This window comes from Oryctolagus cuniculus, chromosome 5 (assembly GCF_051225735.1).
Source record: "Oryctolagus cuniculus isolate XC-2025 breed Fujian yellow rabbit chromosome 5, ASM5122573v1, whole genome shotgun sequence".
Classification (NCBI taxonomy): Eukaryota; Metazoa; Chordata; class Mammalia; order Lagomorpha; family Leporidae; genus Oryctolagus; species Oryctolagus cuniculus.
This window is the reverse complement of record NC_142871.1, coordinates 7,605,301-7,624,804: the sequence shown is the minus strand read 5'-3', so window position 1 is coordinate 7,624,804 and position 19,504 is coordinate 7,605,301. Positions and strand designations below refer to the sequence as shown.

The 19,504-nt window shown below is 55.6% G+C and overlaps 1 protein-coding gene across 7 annotated transcripts in view; it reads left to right on the top strand.

Annotated features, from left to right (window-relative positions):
* The window catches only part of MAP3K4 (mitogen-activated protein kinase kinase kinase 4), a 127,666-nt gene that overhangs the window by 82,808 nt on the left and 25,354 nt on the right, over nt 1-19,504 (top strand). For all 7 annotated transcript variants that reach the window (XM_051855156.3, XM_051855155.3, XM_051855158.3 and 4 more), the window contains exons 5-12: nt 327-473; nt 6,219-6,376; nt 10,754-10,870; nt 12,608-12,707; nt 12,794-12,877; nt 13,637-13,903; nt 15,521-15,670; nt 18,240-18,401. In XM_051855156.3, coding sequence (XP_051711116.3) covers nt 327-473; nt 6,219-6,376; nt 10,754-10,870; nt 12,608-12,707; nt 12,794-12,877; nt 13,637-13,903; nt 15,521-15,670; nt 18,240-18,401 — 1,185 coding nt within the window. The remainder of the gene's footprint in view (nt 1-326; nt 474-6,218; nt 6,377-10,753; nt 10,871-12,607; nt 12,708-12,793; nt 12,878-13,636; nt 13,904-15,520; nt 15,671-18,239; nt 18,402-19,504) is intronic.

Genomic DNA, 19,504 nt, shown 5'->3' with positions numbered 1-19,504 from the left:
CAAACTGATCTTCATGGAGTCTATTTCCAGCCTCACTTGTTTGTGGGAGGGTGTATTTCAGCAGAGCGCTAGTTGCCTCTGTGCTGTTCTCTGTGTGTATCCAGGCTGCAGTAATGCGTTCCTGTGTTTTCACTGTTTGGTTCTTACTCAGTCGAGGCATGCAGTAGTCACATACTGAACTGAGGAAGAACCTGGGAGCTGTTGCAGGGTTTCAGAGGCCAGGTCCCCTCTCCCTGAGTTTCGAGGGTTTGAGTGGGAGTGTGTGAAACTGGCTGGCGCCCCGGGGAGGGCGTGCGGCTCACAGAGCTTGTGCCCTTGCTTTGCAGCTGGTGAGAGAGTGCAAGGAGGTGTTAAAGGGAGGCCTCCTGATGAAGCAGTACTACCAGTTCATGCTGCAGGAGGTGCTGCACGACCCGGAGAGGCCCGGCTGCGACATCGACGCCTTCGAGGAGGACCTGCACGAGATGCTGATGGTGAGCGGGGGGGCCGGCTCCCTCACGCGTGTGGCCCGTGACCCGACTCTCCCCACAGTGCTGCTCGTGCTCCCTGATCCATGCTAGGTTTGTCCTCAGTGGCCCTTCGCTGGGACTTGTTTCATTGTTTAGTAGTAGGATAGTTCATCTTACGGCAGAATGGCCCGGAAGGAGAATCAAAATCTCTTCCTGCTTTTTCGAACCGTGTGTGGCCTTGGGAGAAGTGAAGAAGAACAGGACGCTGTGTGGTGGGGACTGGCCTTGGTAGACACCTCCCACCTCCATACTCAGTGCTGCAAGCAACCCCTGATCCAGCCTGTGGGCTTCCACTGGGAGGCTGGATCTTTTTTTTTTTTTTTAAAGATTTATTTATTTATTGAAAGGCAGAATTAGAGAGAGAGGGAGAGACAGAGAGAGAGGTCTTCCTTCCTCTGGTTCACTCCCCAGATGGCCACAGCGGCTGGTGCTAGGCCAGGCTCAAGGAGCCAGGAGCTTCTTCTAGGTCTCCCACATGGGTGCAGGGCCCAAGCACGTGGGCCGTCTTCATCTACTTTCCCAAGCACATTAGCAGGGAGCTGCATCGGAAGTAAAGCAGCTGGAATCTGTAGCAGCACCCGTATGGGATGCCAGCGCTGCAGGCGGCAGCTTTACCTGATGTGCCACCGCGCTGGCCCCAAGGAGGCTGAATCTTACAGGTGAGTCAGGGGTTCGCCCGGAGCCCAGCCCATCGCAGGGCTGCGGAGCGGCTTGGCTTGGAGGACAGGCCTGTTTCCATTGTTCCCTTGCGAGATCCTGCTCTGCTCACACACATTGTGCTTCCCCTGTGCTTTTCAGCCTCTGCACTGTGGCTCATACTGTCCCTTACCGCTAGGAGTGCCCCTTCCTCCTCCTCTGCCAGTCTGACTGCCTTCAGAGGCAGGTGTTTGGCCCCACGTTCAAAACCCTTGTGACCTACATGGGCCTGCCTGGACTTAATTCCCAGCTGTGGCTCCTGACCCCCCTTTGCTGCGAATGCGTCTCCCCGGCCACAGCGGTGATGGCTCATGTGGTTAGGCTGTGCCACACTTGGTAAACCTGGATTGGGTTCCTGTCTCCCAGCTTTGGCCCCAGCCCAGCCCTAGCTGCTGTGGGCATTTGGGGAGGGAAGTGGCGGTTGGGGCTCTCTGTCAAATAAATAAATGCATAATTAAGTATGTACAGAGAAGACCTGCTTCCAGGTTTTAGTTTTCTCTAGAAAGCTCTGTCTGCCAGCTTTTATGTCTACGTTCTTTAAACCCCTAGCAGTTACAATTAGAACTGTACTGTTCAACATGTAAACACGGACTGTGTTCTCACGTGTTCCCATTCAGTCTGAAAGCTTCACAAGCCAGGGCTGTGACTTGAAAATCTTTGTCCTCCACAGTGTCTGGTAGAGTGCTACTGGATATGATGGGTCCACGGTGGAGCCTGTAGGGCGGACACACAGCTGATCACGTTGTGTGCCCGTCGTTGAAATGATGGAGAGAATGAGTGTCCTGCCGACTCCCTTGGTGTTCGTCCTCACCCCTGAAGCCAGCCCGCTTTTGGGCTGGAAGAGAAGGCAGGAAAGAGCTTGCCCGCGAAGCCCAGACCTTCCTGTCAGAGCACACGAGCAGGTTCCCCTGCCTCTCACTGAGGACCTGCTCCCGGGCTGGGAATTCAGGGAGCTCGCCAGCCCTTGTAGCGGACGGAGAGAAGGGCAGAAGTGCCGGGGAGCAGGACTGGCAGTGTTGGCATTTTCCTAGAATAATTTTAATGAGCTTGGAATTGCTTTCTCATGTTTATGGAGAATGCTTGAGAGATCAGGGTGTGGACAATGGGAGCGTTTTGAAATACCATGTATTTCTTATGACAGAAAAGTCTTTATTATGAAGAAGTTATTGTGAAAAGCAACAAGCAAATTACTGCTTGCTTTCTTCGTGCTGATTAAACCAGAAGTTCGGGGAGGCAGGAGAGCTTTGCTCCCAGACTGCCTTCCAGGGCCTTCCCCAGGCGCCCCGGTGCCTCTTCTCGCGCAGAGCAGCGGCAGGAGGGCGAGGAGCTCCAGGCCAGGGAACCGTGCCTTCCCATGCACTGCTGCACCTGCACAACGTTGGGAGCCTTGGTTACGTGAGCTCCCACACTCGGAGCTAGTTATCGTAGACATGCCGAGAACTTGGTCCTGGCTCAGCTGTCAGTCGTGTGCCTGAGCTGTGGTCTGTAATGGCACCGTTGAAGAGACTGGAGACCATCAGTGGTTTGAAGCTGTGCCCTGTGCCCCATGTTTCTCTTAGGAAGGGAGGGAGCTCGGCACACACACCCTCTTTGTGAAATCCAGCAAAAACAACAACGAAGAGAATTCCATTTTCACAAGGAAAGTGGCTACAGTATCCACCCCTTCAGCCCCCACGTAAAGAATCTGGTAGAGTTACTCACCTGCAGTGCAGACTGAAGTGAGGGGCCTGGGGGCTACCAGAGTGCTGCAGGCCCTCAGACCCAGGCCCCTCAGTGGCGGCCAGACCTGGGGTTGCCGGGCAGATGGGCAGTGGCAGGAGCGGCAGCAGGGACGGGCAAGGCTGGGTGCAGAATGTCTGACTTAGGAGCCTCCTCCATGGAGCAGTGTCCGCTGCACTGGAACACGAGGCGCTTCCGCGTCAGGTCGGAGGGAGCGTGGCGAGCGGGCGAGGCATCGGACGTCCATGGCAGCCGTGAGCTCTCACTTCCCTGCCCCGCCTCAGAAACAGCCACGGCAAACGTCAGCGTACGCTGTGGCACCGTTGACAGGAAGCCAGTTGAAAAGGATTGAAGATGGTGAGCAAGACGGGAAGTCGCGGAAGACTCGTGAGAGCTGAGAGCAGCTGGTGTTCCTCTGCACAGATACCTGCGGCGTCTCCCGTGTGCCAGACAGGTGCCTGCTGGGTGCCGGGCTCCGGCATGAGAAGTGCCTGCTGGGTAATCACAACGTGATGAACTCAGCGGGGGAAGCTGCCGCCACGGAAGGCTGGGAGGCTCGGGTGTCCTTGGGCTCCAGGCTGGATCTGAGCTTGTGGATGGTTAGGGAGGCTTCCCTGCGGAAGGGCCCTGGAGTTCATCTCAGAGTTCACATAAGATAGTTCTAAAGAGCAGAGAGGCTGGGAGGAAGCATACTCAATTCCTGGTCCTTGTTGCCTCTGGGAGAGAGGAGAGAGGGGAGTGAAGGGAGAACAAAGAAGTTAAATTTCTGGTTTCTTTTTTTTAATTTGAAAAATTATCCAAGAGCGCAAATGACAGAGTATCATTTGCTGTTTGCTCACTCCAGGTGATACATGTTAGAATATTCTTCAGCCTCTTTGCTTTTTGATTTCAAAAAGAGTAAGACAAAAAGTAGCATTTTTTGACAGAGGTGGCAGATGTGTGGCTGCAGGAGGGGCCCTGGAAGGCGCAGCGAGGCCGATTCCGGCTGCAGGAGGGGCCCTGGAAGGCGCAGCGGGGCCGATTCCGGCTGCAGGAGGGGCCCTGGAAGGCGCAGCAGGGCCGGCTTGGGCCAGGGCAGCTGTCGGGGCGCAGCTTGTGGGGGCTTGCAGTCGTGTTTGGGCAGGCCCCTGGGTTTCCAGACAGAAGGGTGCAGACTGCAGAGAGATGAGGGAGTTATGGGGTGGGACTTGGGTGGGTTGGATGTGGGAGTGGCGTGGAGAGTGACTGCTGGCATCCGGCTGGTGTGGCGAGATGCTTGGTGATGGGGAGCAGTTTGTACGTGGGCCTGTGACCGCCTGTGGGATTGGCATCATAAGGTGAAGGAAATGGATCGTGTGAGGGGTCTCAGACTTCCGGGGCCGCTGGGTCCCGGCACACGTGTAGAGATTGGTAAAGACGGAGGAAATGCAGTGTGTCACGGTGGGGTCAGGAAGTGGGAGGCCTCTGTCCTTTGTGAAGAGAGGTGAGATCTTGTGCCACGAGTGGGTGAAGGCGGTGTGGGCAGGCTGGGGAAAGTGGGAAGTAGGGGTGGTGGAGAGCAGGAGCCTGAGAGGGCGCACTGATGCGACTCCCGGAAGGCGGGCGTGCGTGGGGAGTGACCCACGTGGCCCTCAGCTGCTGCAGTGTGGCTCAGGTGCGTCAGACGGGCGCGCTGCGGGGCAGCACGGGCCGGCAGGGCGTGCGAGGGGGCTGGCCTCCGCGTGCTGGCGCCAGTGCTGCTGCGAGGGATGCCGGGATGGGGAAGGGGGTCGTGAGCAGGAGAAAGTGGAGGAATCGGGGCACTGGAATCCAGTGCTGTGGCTAAGCACATCTGCGGGGGAGGGGGGCCTCCGGCCTCAGAGAGCTTGAACGGGGATTTGTGGTCGGAGCAGGTGTGGCGATGTGGGGTGTGAGATGGGACCTGGGCCAACGTGGAGGGGACTCGGGGTGAAGGAGGCACGTGGAATGGCACCGAGGTGTGCTCTGTGGGCACCCCCTGATGCTGGTCCCACATCGTGACGGTTGAGCCTGGGGAGAGGAGACGCTGTCGGCAGAGGCCGGAGCCTGCCAGGTGAGGTCTGAAGCCTGATGGGGAACAGAAGTCAGTAGATGACCATCTTAAAGGGACAGGGTCGGTCCTTGGTTTTCTTTTAAATTAAGAAGGTGCAAGAGTGGCTTGATAGTAGCAATGGGAAGCAAGAGGACACCAGCTCTGCAGCTCCTGGGTGTCTGTGGAGGTCACAGAGGCCCTGCAGAGGGCCGTCGGGGAGAGGGGGGCCCAGGATGGTGAGGGCACCCCTGGGCCCGGCACTGAAGGGCCTTCTTCCACCTGGGCCTGTGGTGGTAGGCAGAGAACCTAGGATCTGCACACACAGCCCTGGTGAGGAGACCCGGGCCTGCAGATCCACTCCAGGCAGCCTGCAGCATTACGGCAGCAGAAAATGCTCTTAAACCGAGGAAAAGACCAGAAGGTTATTATCGCTGGAAGTTAGCTCTGGACCTCAGGAAAGACGTCACTGCGAATCCCGACCTGTAAGATGCAAGGACTGAGATGCAGACTCCTGAAGACGTTAAGTGTGGTGTAGCCGAGGGGCGTGGTCCTCAGCCACGTCCTGGGACAGTGGCTGTGACCCTGGTGTCTTCTACCCGGTACAGACGCCTGTTCAGTAAGAGAGTCCTGGGCAGGGCTGCCCGCGATCCAGCCATTGTGGACTGTCTCGAGAAGAACCCCTGGCTGGTGCAGACCATCCTGTCCAGCACGTCCTCAGGGTGGAGTGCAGGGCAGGAAGGCAGTGACGACAGGGCTGTGGTGGCATCAGCCCCTCTTCAGGGCCCCCAGATGTTCTGATTGTAGGTCAGATCCTTACAAATAGTTTGTCACTGGAACCTGAGCGTCAGGAGGGGCCGGTGGAGAGAAGTGTGCTCGCCTCCCCCAGCACGGAAGATGCCGTTTCAAGCTGAGTGATGGCGCAAGCCCCTTGAGGGAATAGTGCTCACGAGCTGTATTTCACTGTGTGGTCATGAAAGCTGCAGGTGTCACTGTGGTCTTTAGGAAGACTTTGTTGTGCTTTTCTGTATGTTGTGAGCATCTTGGTTATTTCCTTTGAGATTGGAAGGGCTTGTGGGTGATGTGTTTTAACCAAAGAGTCATGTCATCGTGAAGCCAGTCCTCTCGCAGACACTGGCGAGCAGGGCTGAAGAATCTTGCTCCCCGGGGTCGCCAGCCTTTGTAACTATCCTGTTCACCGAGGTGAACGTTGGGAGTTGCTGAATTCTGCTCCTAAATATCTCTCTTTATAACTTTTGTATTTTAAGGTGTATTTTGATTACATGAGAAGCTGGATCCAAATGCTACAGCAATTACCTCAAGCATCCCATAGTTTAAAAAACCTTTTGGAAGAAGAATGGAATTTCACCAAAGAAATCACTCCGTACATCCGGGGAGGAGAGGCACAGGCCGGCAAACTCTTCTGGTAGGGACCTCGCGGCTCAGCGGGGGCCTGGACGCTCCCCCCAGCGTTGCGCGCCCAGTGGTGCCGGCACAGTCCTTCCATACACCCGGTGCCCCTCCTCCAGGCTTTCAGTAGTGGTTCCCAGCCAGCCGAGGTTTTGCCCATTGGCGATACGTGCCAGAATCTGGAAACATCTTTGATTGCCATGGCGGGGAGAATGCTCCTAGCATTCAGTGGGTAGAGGCCTGGACAGTCCCCTCAACTGAGAATTTTTCTCCCAAAATGTTAATTTTGTACTTGAGAAATCCTGTCTTGGGGTTAACTCTCTTATTTGTTTTAAATAACAAGAAACATTGAAGTCCACTGAAGGTTGAGCAGACCTGTGGGTTTCAGGGTAAGCGGTGACTTTCAGAGCTTAGGAAGTACGTAGTTTCACGGACACTGTGTTTGGAGCGTGAGACCAGTGGCGGCATCTGTGAGCTGGGTTTACATGCGGTGACAGCACAGCAGTGCAGACGGCGGGAGATCCTGGAGAGGGCGGGCTGTGCTTCGGAGACGTGTCCTGTTGTCTCAGCAGCCATTTTATTTCCTCGGACCCAGCCCAGCGTCTTGCCCTACTTTGTGTCCCACTGGGAGGACCTCCGCGGTCACAAGCAGTGCACTTCTCCCTTCAGCGTCTCATTGCCTTTGACTCTTCCAGTCCCTGTCCCTTGCTCAGATCTCAAAATCAGACATCTGCATCTCTGGCCTACTTGCCGGTTGTTCCCATATCCTGTCTCTTGGTGAGCAGCGAACCTGCTCTTGCTTCAAACTCCCAGTCTCCAGGCTGCAGTTCCCAGGCCACGGGCCTGACCTTCTTCATGGTTCCAGGTAGTCTGTCCAGAAATGCATTCATTACCATTTTCAGTATTCTCCCCTCGTTACTTTTCCATCATTCCTTTTTGCTTGTAATTCCTCTGTTTGCATTTTCCGTTTCCAGCCTGTCAAGCCTTTTTGAAGACATTTTTTTTTAAAGGTTGCCGGTGAGTTTCCTGCAGGTTGATGTCTTGTGACGTCACACACCCGTGCTTGCTCCTGTCAGTCTCAGTCTGCAGCTGCTGCCTGTGCTTCAGGTTCCCTCCTGGGGGCAGTGCTGGCCTCTGCCGTCCTTGTCCCCTCCGGGGGGCAGTGTGACCTCTGCCCTCCTCCCGTCCTTGTCCCCTCCGGGGCGCAGTGTGGCCTCTGCCCTCCTCCCGTCCTTGTCCCCTCTGGGGGGCAGTGTGGCCTCTGCCCTCCTCCCGTCCTTGTCCCCTCCGGGGGGCAGTGTGAGCTCTGCCCTCCTCCCACCCTTGTCCCCTCCGGGGGGCAGTGTGAGCTCTGCCCTCCTCCCGTCCTTGTCCCCTCCGGGGGGCAGTGTGGCCTCTGCCGTCCTTGTCCCCTCCGGGGCGCAGTGTGGCCTCTGCCCTCCTCCCATCCTTGTCCCCTCCGGGGGGCAGTGTGGCCTCTGCCCTCCTCCCGTCCTTGTCCCCTCCGGGGGGCAGTGTGAGCTCTGCCCTCCTCCCACCCTTGTCCCCTCCGGGGGGGCAGTGTGAGCTCTGCCCTCCTCCCACCCTTGTCCCCTCCGGGGGGCAGTGTGAGCTCTGCCCTCCTCCCACCCTTGTCCCCTCCGGGGCGCAGTGTGGCCTCTGCCCTCCTCCCATCCTTGTCCCCTCCGGGGGGCAGTGTGGCCTCTGCCCTCCTCCCGTCCTTGTCCCCTCCGGGGGGCAGTGTGAGCTCTGCCCTCCTCCCACCCTTGTCCCCTCCGGGGGGGCAGTGTGAGCTCTGCCCTCCTCCCACCCTTGTCCCCTCCGGGGGGCAGTGTGAGCTCTGCCCTCCTCCCACCCTTGTCCCCTCCGGGGCGCAGTGTGGCCTCTGCCCTCCTCCCATCCTTGTCCCCTCCGGGGCGCAGTGTAGCCTCTGCCCTCCTCCCGTCCTTGTCCCCTCCGGGGGGCAGTGTGAGCTCTGCCCTCCTCCCACCCTTGTCCCCTCCGGGGGGCAGTGTGGCCTCTGCCCTCCTCCCGTCCTTGTCCCCTCCGGGGGGCAGTGTGAGCTCTGCCCTCCTCCCACCCTTGTCCCCTCCGGGGGGCAGTGTGGCCTCTGCCCTCCTCCCGTCCTTGTCCCCTCCGGGGGGCAGTGTGGCCTCTGCCATCCTCCCATCCTTGTCCCCTCCGGGGGGCAGTGTGGCCTCTGCCCTCCTCCCGTCCTTGTCCCCTCCGGGGTGCAGTGTGGCCTCTGCCCTCCTCCCGTCCTTGTCCCCTTCGGGGCGCAGTGTGGCCTCTGCCATCCTCCCATCCTTGTCCCCTCCGGGGGGCAGTGTGGCCTCTGCCACCCTCCCATCCTTGTCCCCTCCGGGGGGCAGTGTGGCCTCTGCCCTCCTCCCGTCCTTGTCCCCTCCGGGGGGCAGTGTGGCCTCTGCCCTCCTGTTCCCTGTTCCGAGGGCTCCCAGGTGCGTTCATGGCTGCACCCACTGCCCTGCGCTGGACTCTGCTGCATTTCATCTGCTGGGCCGGAGCAGCACCTCTGCTTCCCAGACTGCCCCCCCGCCCCCCCGCCGGGTTTGGTCTGTGTCAGGGCCCAGCCTGACTTCTCTGTTGTATGCACGCCGCGGGCGCCTCAGGCACACCCAGGACCTGACCTGTGCTCCCCACGCGTGCTGCCACTCTTCCCAGGCTGTGGTTGCTTCTGTGTGTCATCGCGACAGCTCTGCGAGCAGTCCTCCTGCTTCTGCCTCGTTTACTCTGTCTCCTCACAGCACAGCGCAGTGAGCTTGTGCAGTGCACGCCGGGCCGTTCCCTCGCTGAGTGCTGCCCTGCCTGCCCCGCACGGGCACCTGGAACCCTCCGCCTCCGACTTCCCCGCCTCTGTCCTCATCTCCCACCGGCCTCTGCCGCCTCCGACTTCCCCGCCTCTGTCCTCATCTCCCACCGGCCTCTGCTGGGCTGGCTCTGCAGCCAGGGGCTGCGGCGTGTCTCGGGCTGGCTGTGCCCGGCCCCGCTCCTTGGACTGCTTTTTCCCAGCTATTTTCATGACTCGTTTCCCTGCTTCCTCAGGTTCCTCTCAAATGTTTCCTTCTCTGCGGATTTAAAGTGGAAGTTGCTACCCACAAGTACTCCTCGACTTTTTTCCCTCTCAGTAGCACTTAGAATATCTGAAATATTAGTTATTTTGCTCCTTTGTTTGTATTTCTGCATCCATTTTTGTTCACTGCCCCTTAGCACATGGCAGGTTCTCAGTGTCGGTTGAGTAACTCTATCCTGGAGCTTATCTAATGTTCTTCTCAGAAGTATGTTTCTTTTTTCTTTTCTTTTTAAAGATTTTATTTATTTGAGAGGTAGAGTTATAGACAGTGAGAGGAAGAGACAGAGAGAAAGGTCTTCCCTCCATTGGTTCACTTCCCAGATGGCCACAACGGCCGGAGCTGTGGCGATCCGAAGCCATGAGCCAGGTGCTTCCGCCTGGCCTCACACACAGGTGCAGGGGCCCAAGCACCTGGGCCGTCCTCCACTGCTCTTCCCAGGCCATAGCAGAGAGCTGGATTGGAAGAGGGGCAGCTGGGACTAGAACTGACGCCCATATGGGATGCTGGCACCACAGGCGGAGGATTAACCTAGTGTGCCATGGCGCCAGCCCCTAAAAAAGCGTGTTTCTAATCAGATCAATTCCCATCTCATTTTGAAGCCCCCCCTCTGGTCCAGCGAAGTGGCTTCTTGCCTTCTGTGCATGGCCTTGGTTTACTCTCCAAGTTCTCTGCTGCCCACTGCAGCATAGCCACCCTCTACTCCTTTCAGATGGGGTCTCTTCCAGCAACCTTGCATTTGATTGGCACACTTTGTGCCTCTTGATGATTCTTGGTGCTCTTCCATGCCCGCGTCTCAGCGCCCCCTTCTTGTTCTCCTGCTGAAATCCTGCGTCTGCCTCGGAGGCCCATCGCAGGCTCTCGGGCCAAAAGTGCACCTTCAGCTGGTGTGCAAGGTGCCTTCATCTGGGTTTGCTCTCCTGCGACAGCTGATTCTGGCCTCGCGCCCTGCGCCTGCTGCTGTCACACTGGGCCACAGCTCCTTTCCCTGCTCCTCAGAGGGGCAGGAGACTGCGGCTGGATTTTTGATACATTCGTTTGATTACACGTTGGGGGATACATTTTGATGCTCGTGTTCTGATTGTGTATTCAGTGAGAAGGATCAGCTACTTAGAGTAGTTGGTGTTTATTGACTATAAAAATCAACTGTAAGGGAAATTTTAAGAAAGCTGCATTTAAGGAATTCACTTTTTTTTTCAAACCCTTAAAGTGGTAGCTGACCTTTCAGTTTCTCATTCTAGAATTGGGGTATGAGTGAGGCCAGCTTTTCTTCTGTTTTATTTTTGTTATTGCTGTTCCCTTAGTGACATTGCAGGAATGCTGCTGAAATCCACGGGGAGCTTCCTAGAGTTCGGCCTGCAGGAGAGCTGTGCTGAGTTCTGGACCAGCGCTGACGACGGCGGTGCTTCCGATGAAATCAGGTGGGGTCTGCACGCGGCTTCCTCTTGCGTTTTTTTGCTCACGTGGGTCTGCTCTTGGCAGTGAGTTTACAGCAAGCCCTTTTCAGACCAGATTGTGTTGGACTGGAAGAAGTTATTCATTAATGCATCTTGTTTTTTTTTGTATGATATTTTACTTAGGATTTTCTGTGAAATTTCTTTTGAAGGTGAACCTAGAATTTATTTAATATAATAAAAATAGTACCTTTAGAGAAGGAATAAAGTTGACTAAAATGAGTGGAATTATCTCCATCCTTATTTTCTGGAACGTCTTTAACTAAATATTGTGTTTCTGTGCTTTAAAATCTGTGGCAAGCAGTGCGTTAGCGCATTTTCATGACACTGGTGTGTTCTTGCTGTTTTTATGATTAGCTACCCCTTCTAGTGAGCTTCCAGGTGAAGTGTATTCATGGCTTGCCACCTGTTGGATTTTCTCCGCGTCCATCCAGATGCTCCTTAGGTGGAACCTTGTGAGGTTGCTGTCTGTGTGGCATCTGTGTGTGTCTGCCGGGCGGCCGTTTTGTGGCCGTGCAGCAGCAGTGTCACGCGGTCACCTTTGCAGGTGCTCAGATGAAACTGGCTTCTCCAGAACTCAGATGTGTTCTCTGAGCATGTAAAGTTCGGCTTTCAGAACACCTGGGAGGTTTATGGCGAGGGTAAAGAGGCACCGATAGCCAAGAAATGGAATGGTTCAATCTCCAGGCCTTGCAGCTTTGAGAGCTAGCGTGGTGGATCAGAACAAACCTGTGGATCCTGAATTCACACGCGCACTCGAGATGGTAAACTAGAAGGTGGCACCTGTGCTGCTCCCGTTGTTTGCTAGGGGTCGACCTAAAAGGGAGGCCCGGAGCTGACCTGTCCTGGCCTTAGGGAGCCGACTGTGCACCCCGCTGACTGTGCACTGACCTTGCTCAGTGCTCTCAGACTGCTCCCTTGACCTTGGCTGTGATGGGAGTGTTTGCACCCCAGACAGTGGCATGCTTCACTGAAGACTGTTTGTGTAGGGCCAGCACTGCGGCTCACTAGGCTAATCCTCCGCCTGGTGGCACCGGCACTCTGGGTTCTAGTCCCGGTCGGGGCGCCGGATTCTGTCCCGGTTGCCCCTCTTCCAGGCCAGCTCTCTGCTGTGGTCAGGGAGTGCAGTGGAGGATGGCCCAAGTGCTTGGGCCCTGCACTGGCATGGGAGACCAGGAAAAGCACCTGGCTCCTGCCATCGGATCAGCGCGGTGCACGGGCCGCAGCACCAGCCATTGGAGGGTGAACCAACGGCAAAAGGAAGACCTTTCTCTCTGTCTCTCTCTCTTACTGTCCACTCTGCCTGTCAAAAAATTAAAAAAAAATAAAAAAGACTGTGTTTGTGGGGAGAGCCAGTTGTTGAACATTAGCAGACTGCAGTGTGTGTGTTTCTTTCCGGTTAGAATATGAGCTGAGAGTCAAGAACTCACCTTAAACTCCAAGAAACGGTCATAATGAGACCTTCAGAAAGCTGAGCCTGCTGTTGCTAGGTCAGTTAGGTGCTGCTGAGGGACAGCAGCGCTGCCCATGACTGTGGGCAGGAGGCAGCTCCAGACGTTCTGGTACACTCCCAGCAGCTGGCCGCTCCCACTCACACCTCTGTGTGTTGCTGTGCTTTGGAATTTGCTTTACCTCTGATGTTCAGTGCTTTCGCACCTGTGGCGTGGACCCTGCGTCCTGACTGGACTTCTGTGCACTTGGCAGGAGGTCCGTGGTTGAGATCAGCCGGGCGCTGAAGGAGCTCTTTCACGAAGCCAGAGAACGAGCTTCGAAAGCACTGGGATTCGCTAAAATGTTGAGAAAGGTGAGTTTACAAATCCTGATGAATTATTTTTCTTTTCCTTTTTTTTTAAGTACACTAACCCTAACGAGGTTTCTTGGTGACCCTAGGACCTGGAAATAGCAGCAGAATTCGTCCTTGCAGCCCCAGTTAGAGACCTCCTGGATGTTCTGAAATCAAAGCAGTATGTTAAGGTAACCACTCTGCCTTCCCACTGTGCTCTAAAACAGACGACCTGTTTCTTAGGGGTCTGGAGAGTCCCCGTTGTAGGACTGTCCCATAGCTTTTCAGGGAAATCTTTAACTGGGTTTTGCATACTTAGTACTTTGCCTTAAGAATGCAGATAAATGAATACTTACTCATGCTATTTAATGTTTTTTATATATGTGTGTGTGTAGATCTCAAGTGATTTGTGTAGAAGGACAGTGTCTTAGCAGTGGTTGTGTTCACGTGTGCGTTTCCTGAGGTGGCTCGGAAGTCAGCCTGAGCCTGTGCCGACACGGCCCGGCTGTTATCGGCGCTTTCTGAGTCGCTGTCTTCACCGCCCTGGGTTGTTGACTCCGCGCCTTCAGAGGCTGTTGAGAACAAGACGTTGTGGGTGGAAATGCCAGTCAGCCTGGGCGTGGTTTCAAGAGCCTTGTGCTCTTTCCCCCGCGAGAGCAAGCGAGTGGACCCGTGCTACACCCTTGCCTTTGTGCTGAGTCGGGGTTCACTCTGTCAGCATCGCAGCCCGCACCCCTCAGAGTCTGTCTTTGTTGTTGAAAACAAAATGACGAGGACGATGCCCTGAGGACGATGCCCTCTCCCTGCCCGTCCGGTCCCCGCGGCACCTCCTCGCTCTCCCTCGGTGCCCTTCTCGGTGCCCGCGCCCTTCTCCGAGCTGGCTTCTTCAGGGAGCTGTCTCTGTCCTGCGCGGTGTTCCTGACGTGACATTGAGGTTCTCCCATCTGCAGGTGCAGATTCCTGGGCTGGAGAGCTTGCAGGTGTTTGTTCCGGACGCGCTGGCCGGGGAGAAGACTCTGATCCTGCAGCTGCTGAACGCCGCGGCCGGGAAGGACTGCTCCAAAGACTCGGACGACACGCTCGTCGACGCCCACCTGCTCCTCAGCAAGCAGAACGCCCGGGCCCGCGCCGCCGATGACCGCTGGGGCGCCTGGGAGGCGCAGCCGGTCAAAGTCGTGCCCCAGGTGGAGACGGTTGACACCCTGAGGAGCATGCAGGTGTGTCTCCCTCTGCCCGCCTCTAGCCAGAGTGAGCTGTCCGCAGCTCGTGGGGCTTGTCTGACTGTTGAGAACTTCAATAGGGAAGCTTGCAGCATTTCTGGTGCTGCAGTATTCTAGCAAATTCTGTCAAGCACATAATAGAAATAGACCTTCTATTATACGGGTCCTTAGTTTGATCTTGCAGTTAAGTCTGCAGAGCCGCTGTCAAAAAGGAGTTGTCTCACTAGTGGGATTTGTGGTTTCAGAATCTCGGAGTTCTCTGGGTGATCTGGTTTCCTGCTTATTTAATCGATTTCTTTTCTTTTTTTTCTTTAAGATTTATTTATCTATTTGAAAGGCAGACTTACAGAGACAGAAAGAGAGAGGGAGAGAGATCGAAATTCAGATCCTGTCTTTGCTGGCTCACTCCCCGAATGGCCTCAAGGGCTGGGGCTGGGCTGGGCTGGAGCCAGGAGCCAGGAACTTCTTTCATGTCTCCCACGTGGGTACAGGGAACCAAGCATTTGGGCCATCCTCCACTGCTTTCCCAGATGCACAAACAGGCAGCTGGGTTAGGAGTGGAGCAACCAGGTCTCGAACTGGCACCCATGTGGGATGCTGGCATCACAGGCAGTGGGCCTCACCTGCTATGCCACAGTGCCGGCCCCTAGATTGCATTTTTTATGGTAGGCATTCATGATCTACCTAACCCACCAGGGAGCCCAGGACAGTTGATGTAACTCACTAGTTAAGCTTAGGAAGCCTGCGCGTGTTGCTGTGTTCAGTTTAAGGGCAGTGTCCAGCTTAGGGTGTGTTCCCGTGCACTTCAGACTCAGCCTGACCGGAGGACGGTGTGCTGGCCTGCTGCCTCCCCTGCCCCAAGGCCTCTGGTCCCCTCTTGCCTTGCCTGCCTCAGTGAGTGGCAGGCCGTCCACTTGTTCAAATCAGAGGTGACAGTTGATACAGACTCCGTCTCCACCCTTCGTCAGTAGCCCTGCCAGCTGCAAGCGTTTCCAGGAATTGAGGAAGTGAATGTTCCCCTGCGTCCCCACTGCGGTGGTCAGGGCCTTGCAGCCCTTCCCGCGCTGCTCGGCTACTCACCGGCTTCCCAGCTTCACACGCCCTCCAGCTCTGTGTTTGCTTGTTTTGGTGCTCCTAGAATGGTTATCACGTGTGCATTGATCACATCACGGTGTACTCAGAACACGGAGGCGGCCCTGTCTCCTGAAGAATAAAAATAATACAGTCTCTCTCTCTCTCTCTCTCTGTTTCCTACAAAGTCCTTCATCTCATCCCATCACTCTCACTCCTGCCTTTTGCTCTTCACATGCCGCTGTCTCACACACGCGCATTGTGCACATGTGTGTCACACACACGCGTGTGCAGCAGCAGGGTTAAGTTCTGGGATGTTTTGGAGATGCTGTGCCCCCACAGCCCTGGGGATTCTTCTCCAGTGTGCTGATGATGCAGCCACCTGTGCCCGCTGCAGTGCCTTGCCCTGTGAGAGTGGCTTTGCTTGAAAGGGACTCTGGGCAGGTGGCTGTTGGCCTGGTCGCCCTGAAGGAGTGGGCCTGGAGCTAGAGCGGGACTTGTCACTGGTCTGCTTTCATGACCTGTGTGTGGTTCTCCTTCCAGGTGGACAACCTCCTGCTGGTTGTCATGCAGTCTGCCCATCTCACCATGCAGAGAAAGGCCTTCCAGCAGTCCATCGAGGGGCTCGTGACCCTGCGCCAGGAGCAGACGTCCAGTCAGCCCGTCATCGCCAAAGCTCTGCAGCAGCTGAAGGTACCAGAGCTCTTCGGCGGCTCCCTCGTGCTGTCTGTCTCCCCGTTTCACGTTTGTCCACATCAGACTGGAAAAGTCCTGGCGCTCGCCGGGACCCTGCAGCTGTGGGATAGAAAACAGCCATTCGGTGATTTCACACTGGTCACAGGCTGCTTAGTGGCGAAGCTGAGGTTGGAATTCAGGTCTCTCCATTCCTGATGTGACTTTCTTTGTCCTTCAGCAGTTAGCAGTGAGCGTATTTGAGATTGTCCATATTGGTAATGTAAATCTGAAAGGTTGATTGATTTCTTTTTTGAACTAATTCTGCCAAATTAACTATAATTGAACAACATAGTTGCAGACAGGCACAGAGGCTTTCAGAGTTTACAGAAAGCCAGAACGTTGCATTGTTTCCCTTCTTTTCTGTTTCACCCCTTTCCATTCTGTGCCCAGTTACTGGTCTTGGCTTCAGACAGCTCTCTGTGGTGTCCTGCCCTGTCAGTCACAGGAGCTAGACACCCTGAAGGAGAAGCACTCTGTGGAATCACATGCCGTTGATAAGCATTGTTCTCTTTTTAATTTGGAAACTTGGACAAGCTGTTTCTCTCTGTTATAGCCTGTAGTCCCACCCTAATGCCAGAGAAGGCGGTTTTATCTTCTGGTCTGAACTAGGGTCCTCTGGAGAGCACAGGGTTAGTTAGGATGGGGTTATTCCTGAGGAGTGTAGACTCCTTGAGGAGTGTAGACCCCTGGACTGCCCCCTGGGGTACCAGTGCAGGGGAGACTGGGCCCTGTAGGCCTCTGGAGAGTGCAGGGTTCGTTAGGATGGGATTATTCCTGAGCTCGAGGAGTGTAGACCCTTGGACTGCCCCCTGAAGTACCAGCGCGGGGGAGACTGGGCCCTGTAGGCCTCTGGGAACTGCACCGGGGAGGATCCCCAGGGATGCAGATTGGGAGGGAAATAGCAGAGGAGCCCTTGGGCGTAGGTGTCCATGGTTCCCTGAGTGTCACACAGCCTGAATGGCTGTGTCCTGAGGCACACGTTGGAAAGTGGCAGGAGATGAGACTGGCAAATGAGGTGGGCAAAAACCACCTTGTTGAGAGAGGCCAGATTTTATTTTCTGAAGTACGGGAGTCAAGATTTTGGAAGATTTTGCCATAGCACTTGAGGTATTCCCTGATGGGAGAACACGTATGCACATGTTGTGGGGAGCAACTGAGACTAGGCTAAGTTACTGGAATTAAGACTTATGCTATGCATCTGCTCTCCCACAATATGGCGCTGGGGAGGAGTAAAACAACTACGCAGCTGCCTCATCAGTTTGATAAGCTGCAGGAGCTGATCCTGCTCCTGATTGGAGGAGAGCAGCGTACTCGGCGTGTGGGTAGCAGAGTTGGGATTGGTGGAAGAGGACTATAAAGGAGGAGAGAGACAACATGCACCAGGAACATCTGAAGGAACACCTGAGCAGCCCCCGAGAGAGCCGGCCAGCGGTGTGCCGCTCCTCCGCAGAAGTGGGGAAAGTGGCAGGGGGTGCCGCCCCTCCACGGAGGTGGAGGGGTCGGCAGCCAACCTGGGAAGGACCAGCAGCAAACCCGGGAAGGGCCGAGCAGACAAAAGAACAGCGCAGGGTCTAGTGTCGTTCCTCCGCGAGTAGGGGAGCGACATAATGGTGCCGTGACTCGGATATGAAACCTAGGAGGGATACATGTGTGTTTCAGGACCTGGGAGGGGGTCAGTGTGGAGCCCATGGGGCATGGCTCAGGCAGCACAAGCTCGAATTAGGGTTGGTTTCCTGTCCTCGATAGCATTGACATTTTGGGTTAATGATTCTTGGCCATGGGGTCCGTCCCGGGCACTGTAGGATGTTCAGTGGATTCCCGGTCCTCTACCCACAGATGCCGGTAGAGGCCACACCCTCCTCCAAGTTTGGACAACCCCAAGTATTTCCAGAAATTGCCAGAAATGTCTCTGGAGGTTCACATGAGAAAATGCAGCATCCATTCAAAGACCAGATGGTCATTTGGCATTACTGTATTACATGGAGCTTTTCTCTTGTATTTTTTTAAAAACTTTTTTTTTTTAAGATTTTATTTATTTATTTGAGAGGCAGAGTTAACAGACAGAGGGAGAGGTAGAGAGAGAGGTCTTCTATCTACTGGTTCACTCGCCAAATGGCTGTAACGGCCAGAACTGGGCCAATCAGAAGCCAGAAGCCAGGAGCTTCATCTGGGTCTCCCACACAGGTGCAGGGGCCTGAGCACTTGGGCCATCTTGTACTGCTTTCCCAGGCACATCAGCAGGGAGCTTGATTGAAAGTGGAGCAGCCAGGACTCGAACTGGTGCCATATGGGAGGCCTGCACTGCAGGCAGAAGCTTAGCCCACCAAGCCACAGCGCTGGCCCCTCTTGTATTTCATGCGGTGCTCAAGAATGCCTGAGACAAGTGAAAATGGAAGTAATGTGCCCCCCAGTCATTCCCTGTGACGACCTGAGTCGGGTTGGCGTGGTCACAGGGAACTCCCCTCTAGTGCAGTAAGCATGGTGGGGTTGCCTCCTTTCGGGTTAACCGTGGTTTGGGGCTCCTCAGAATGATGCCTTGGAGCTGTGCAGCAGAATAAGCGACACCATTGACCGAGTGGACCACATGTTCACGTCAGAGTTCGACGCGGAAGTGGACGAGTCCGAGTCTGTCACCCTGCAGCAGTACCACCGCGAGGCCATGATTCAGGGCTACAACTTCGGGTTCGAGGTAGGCACCGACGCGGGGGAGCACGCTGCAGTCATTGCTGTGCAGCTGGCCTGCAGCTCTGTGCCAGCTGCAACCCAGCGGGACAGGCACGGCTCTTGTCCCACTCCTGAACCTGGGAAGTGTTTGCTTGCAAACGGTCAGGTAGCTGCCCAGTTTTAATTTTGCACTCAAAACTAACTACTGCATTTTAAAACTTTTAAAAGAGATGTTTGATATCATAAAAATAATTCTTAATTTTTAAACTTACAAGCAAAATATTTATGGAGCTGCATTTTGAAATCCCATCTTCTCTGTCTGTCTTCACACTGTTCAGAGTGCATGGGGGGACTTCAAGGGTTCATGGAAAATGGAATCAAAAGTAAAATAGAAGTACAAGCTTCAAGTTTTGTTTCCAGCATGAGCTGCATCCGGGTCAAGGCGCTCCTGTAGGCGCCGGATGCCGGCGTTTGGTCCGTCCTGGAGAGCTGAGGTTCTGGGTGTCCAGCCGTGCCAACCCGGTCTGCTTTGTGTTCCTAACCCAAGAAGTGAGTGCTCCTGGAGGAGGTTTCTTAACGTTAGAGGCAAAAACGAGACAGAGCCAAGTCAGGACGGTGGGGCGGACGCCTAATGGTTTTTCTTTGGCGCGCTCGTGAGGCGGCCATTGCTGGACGAGAGGAACGGCGGGCAGGAGGGCTCCCCGGCGAGGCTCTCCTGGGCGTTTTCTGCCCGAGCTCTGTCTGGTTTCTCACAGCGCTCTCCTGACAAGCAGCTGCTATCTCCGTCCCTCTGTGAGGCCAGGAGCCGCTGCTGGGACTTGGCTGCAGACGCTGCGCTTCGGCTGCGCCCGACGCGGTCGTCCTGCTCGTGGCAGCCTTTGCTTTGAGTGTGCTTTGTCTTCAGGGCCGTGCTGCTGCAGCCACGGTCAGTCCTGTTACATCGTGGGCGGACTGCTTCAGGGCCGTGCTGCTGCAGCCACGGTCAGTCCTGTTACATCGTGGGCGGACTGCTTCAGCATCGTGACCCCTCTCTCACAGCTTCCGTCGGCAGCTCTGCTCTTGTTCTGTCAGAATCGACAGGTCCGTGGGGACGCTGTTGCTTGTGAGCCGCCTGGATGGTGGCCTCTG